This window comes from Manacus vitellinus, unplaced genomic scaffold (assembly GCF_001715985.3).
Source record: "Manacus vitellinus isolate BGI_N305 unplaced genomic scaffold, ASM171598v3 scaffold_72_pilon, whole genome shotgun sequence".
Taxonomy (NCBI): Eukaryota; Metazoa; Chordata; class Aves; order Passeriformes; family Pipridae; genus Manacus; species Manacus vitellinus.
This window is the reverse complement of record NW_021940764.1, coordinates 557,307-560,629: the sequence shown is the minus strand read 5'-3', so window position 1 is coordinate 560,629 and position 3,323 is coordinate 557,307. Positions and strand designations below refer to the sequence as shown.

At 57.3% G+C, this 3,323-nt stretch overlaps 1 protein-coding gene across 1 annotated transcript in view; it reads left to right on the top strand.

Moving 5' to 3' along the window:
- DHX58 (DExH-box helicase 58) overlaps window positions 1-1,901 on the top strand; it is an 8,551-nt gene extending 6,650 nt beyond the window's left edge. Inside the window, exon 9 of the mRNA XM_029964449.1 lies at window positions 1,786-1,901. Within this exon, the coding sequence (XP_029820309.1) occupies window positions 1,786-1,901 (116 nt within the window). The remainder of the gene's footprint in view (window positions 1-1,785) is intronic.
- The last annotated feature ends 1,422 nt before the right edge of the window (window positions 1,902-3,323 follow it).

The window sequence follows — 3,323 nt, the reverse complement described above, 5'->3', positions numbered from 1 at the left end:
GGCAGAAGGGCAAGGACACGTGCAGGGACCAGTGTCCTGCTCCTGCCTGACTTTGGTGCCAGAGGCTCCCCCGGTGTCAGGCACTCGTAGCCCGTTTTCAGGTGGAACTAGCCCCGGGGGAACCACGAAACCGAACTCCTGTTCACCAGAAACTGGGTAATGAGGGCATTTGAGTTATTTGTAGCTCTCTGTGGGATGGGATGGCCTCTCCTCCCGCTCCCCAGGCAAGATCCCTCCCTCAGGGACCTCAGATCGTTTTGCTCAGCTCAAATTGCCCTGATTTGTGCTTGGAGAATCCAGGCTGTGAGTTACCCCAGTGTGTGCCTGCAGCAGTGGGTGGTGCAACCTCTCCCCAGCCTTGATGGATCTGGCTGTCCACTTGGGTGTCCCAAAACAGAGTTTCTGCAACATTGATCCAAACTTGCCCCTTTTTGAGGGGGTGCAGCTGACCCCATAAAATACAGAGGCAGGACAGCACTGCTCTGTGGGACTCTGTGGGTTTTGAGGGTGGGCCTGTATCCACCCTCTGCTTGTTCTTCCCTCTGTGTCCCTGCTTTAATTCCAGCCCCATCTGGCTTCTCCTTCCCAGGGGCTCAGTCACCTTGGGCCTGGCAGCAGGGAGCAGCCGAGCTGCAGCGATCGGTGCTGCGACCTTGACCAGTGTCCTTCAGGGCTGGCATCCTTCAGAGCCTGCATCCTTCTGAGCCAGCATCCTTCAAGGCCAGCATCCTTCAGAGCCTACCTCCCCAGGCTGGAAGAAGTCTGTGGCTTGTAGCACCTTGGCTTATCTCAAGCTGCCCGAAGCACTTACGTTACGGCCGTCATAACTCACTGCCCGTAAGCAGAGATGGGCACCATTAGCCCCGCAGCAAACAGCTGCTGCAGCAAGCTCTGCTGGCAGAAGCACTGTGAAGGGGTTCTCCCCTGGTCTGCAGGCTGCCAGGATGGGCACAGCCCCGGGAGCCCCCCTGGCCTTCTGCCCCCCAGCACCTCCCTGTGCCCCCGGCGGCCAGATGTGCTCACGGAGTCAGGGCAATGCAGCGATTTATTTTTCACAGCTCATTTCATTTGTCATCAGTGCGTCAGAAGGCACCGATTCCCCTCTCAAGGCACCAGCTCGAAAACCTCAGGCTCCTCCACCTGGCAGTGCCTCTGGTCAGCTCTTTCCAGAGCCTGGTATTTAGTGGGACTCAGAGCTCAGCCTGTTTGACTTATCGGGAAGGAGCCTGAGATGTGACTTGATTACAGCGTGCAAGTACCTTCCTGGGCAGAAAACCGCTGGGTATTAAAGGACTCTTTAACCTGGCAGAGAGAGGAATAATGAGAACTGAGGCTGGAAGATAAAGTCAGACAAATTGAAATTCGAAATCCAGGGCAGGTCTGCATCAAGGAGGGCGCAGAGCAGCCAGAGCAGGATCCCAGGCACGTTTATCAAAGCAATGCCCGAGGCTGGGAGCCCTGCCCTGGAGGAGGCTCCATCCTGCTCCATGGCTCTGGCCTAGGCAGCAGCAGGGTGAGCCTGGTGGCGTTATGGGTGAGGGGGATGGGGACTGAATTTTGCTTCCCAGGCACATCTGAAAATCTGGCTATCACACAATATCTGTCCCTGAGCCTGGGAGCACATCAGCCCCTGAGGTGACCTTTCCCAGGACAGCTGGAGCCTCCCTCTCTGTACCAGGAGAAATTCCAGTCTGGTGAAAAGTGCTTGTGGTGGAGGAATTTGATCCTGAAAACCAGAAGCCCTCTCCCTGCACTGTTCCTGCATCCCCTGTCCTCTGTCACCAGGAGCACATCGGAGCCTGTGTGGGGACATCCCTGTCCTGCTCCGACGGCCGCAAGTGGAACGATTCCCGCCGGGAGCTAATCCTGACTGTTCGCATGTCAGGATGCTGGTGGATTAAACAAGGGGATTAGCATCAAACAATTTCCCTCGTGCCCCGAGAGGGAGGCAGGAAATACAATCACTGCAGGTTTATTCTGCTTAGGTTAAAACAGCTCCCTGGCATGTGGCGGGTGATGCCAGATGAACTGATGGCACAGCGAGGCACGTGCCCAGGGCACTGCGGGGGCACAGGGATGAGGATGCTGAGACTGGGGGCTGCTTGGTCCAGGGGGCTTGGGGAGGTTTCCCTGCTGCATGACACTCAGGTACCCACTGCAGCCTGTGCCTGGGGGGATCCCACCTGCCCACTGCCCAACTGTGAGGTGCCAGGGCACAGGGGCCATATGGGCTTGGGGTTGGGGTCTGCAGCCATTCATTGGGTGCCCACAGGAGGGCACAAAAGCTGGGACTGGGGAGAATCCCAGCCTCCCTGAGCCACTGAGCCACCCCAGCACTGTCCTCCTGGCTCCTCCTGCCAGTCTGGGCTCAGCTGCAGATGGCAGAGGATGGAACAGCCTCAAGGGTGTAAAAGCAAATCTGTTTTCCCAACAGCTTCCAGGTTCCCAAGCCAGGGGCCAGTGATGCATCTCTGATCCGATGGTGGTGGTGCTGCAGGCTGCCAGCGTTCATCCCAAGCTTCCTGCCCATCTGCAACCCCAAGGTCCCCTGTCAGCACCGGGGCACAACACTGCACTCTCAGCCACCTAAGGAAAATAAAACAAACCCCCTAATCCAGGGGTTTTGATGGAATGAGCTTGTGCAGCTCTGGCTGGGGCAGGGCAGCCCTATGCCTGGCACAGAGACTCAATGTCTCTTAGGACCAAAGCACCACGAGAGCTCTGGACTCACATCCCTGTGTCCTCACTGGCTCAGGTCTCTTGGTCCCTGGAGGTTTCTTGGCCACTTTCCTCCGAGGAGTATTCCCAGGGCAGCCAAGTCCCTGGTCAGCCAAGGACAGGACCACCACGTGTGCCCACCTCGTTTTTCTAGGAAAGGGCTAAAAATAACGTCCTGAGGACTGTGCGGAAAGGACTGGGCAGATCCTCAGCTACTGGGAGGTGAGTGATTTATAGCCTGTAGCCTGTGCATGGTCCAAGTGGCTGTGCAAGGGCAGGGTCAATCCCAGGGCAAAGGGCACCTCTCTGTGGGGCAGAAGAGAGGGGGCTGCAGATCCTCCCTTCCTCAGCACTTCTGGGGGCAGCCACTCTCCTCCTTGCCATTTTTGGGTGACTCTGTTCGGGCTGGGCATTGGCAGGATGCAGCAGGGAGGGGATTCAGCACGGTGGGGATGAGACCCAGGGGTAGCTGGCAGGTGCTGGCACAGTCTGGGGCCTGTGGGGACCCGTGGCACAAGCTGCAATATCCGAAAATTCCCAAACAAAATTTCATGCACTAGATCTCAGGGCTGCAATTCTGCTGAGACCTGGCTTTATAATTGGAT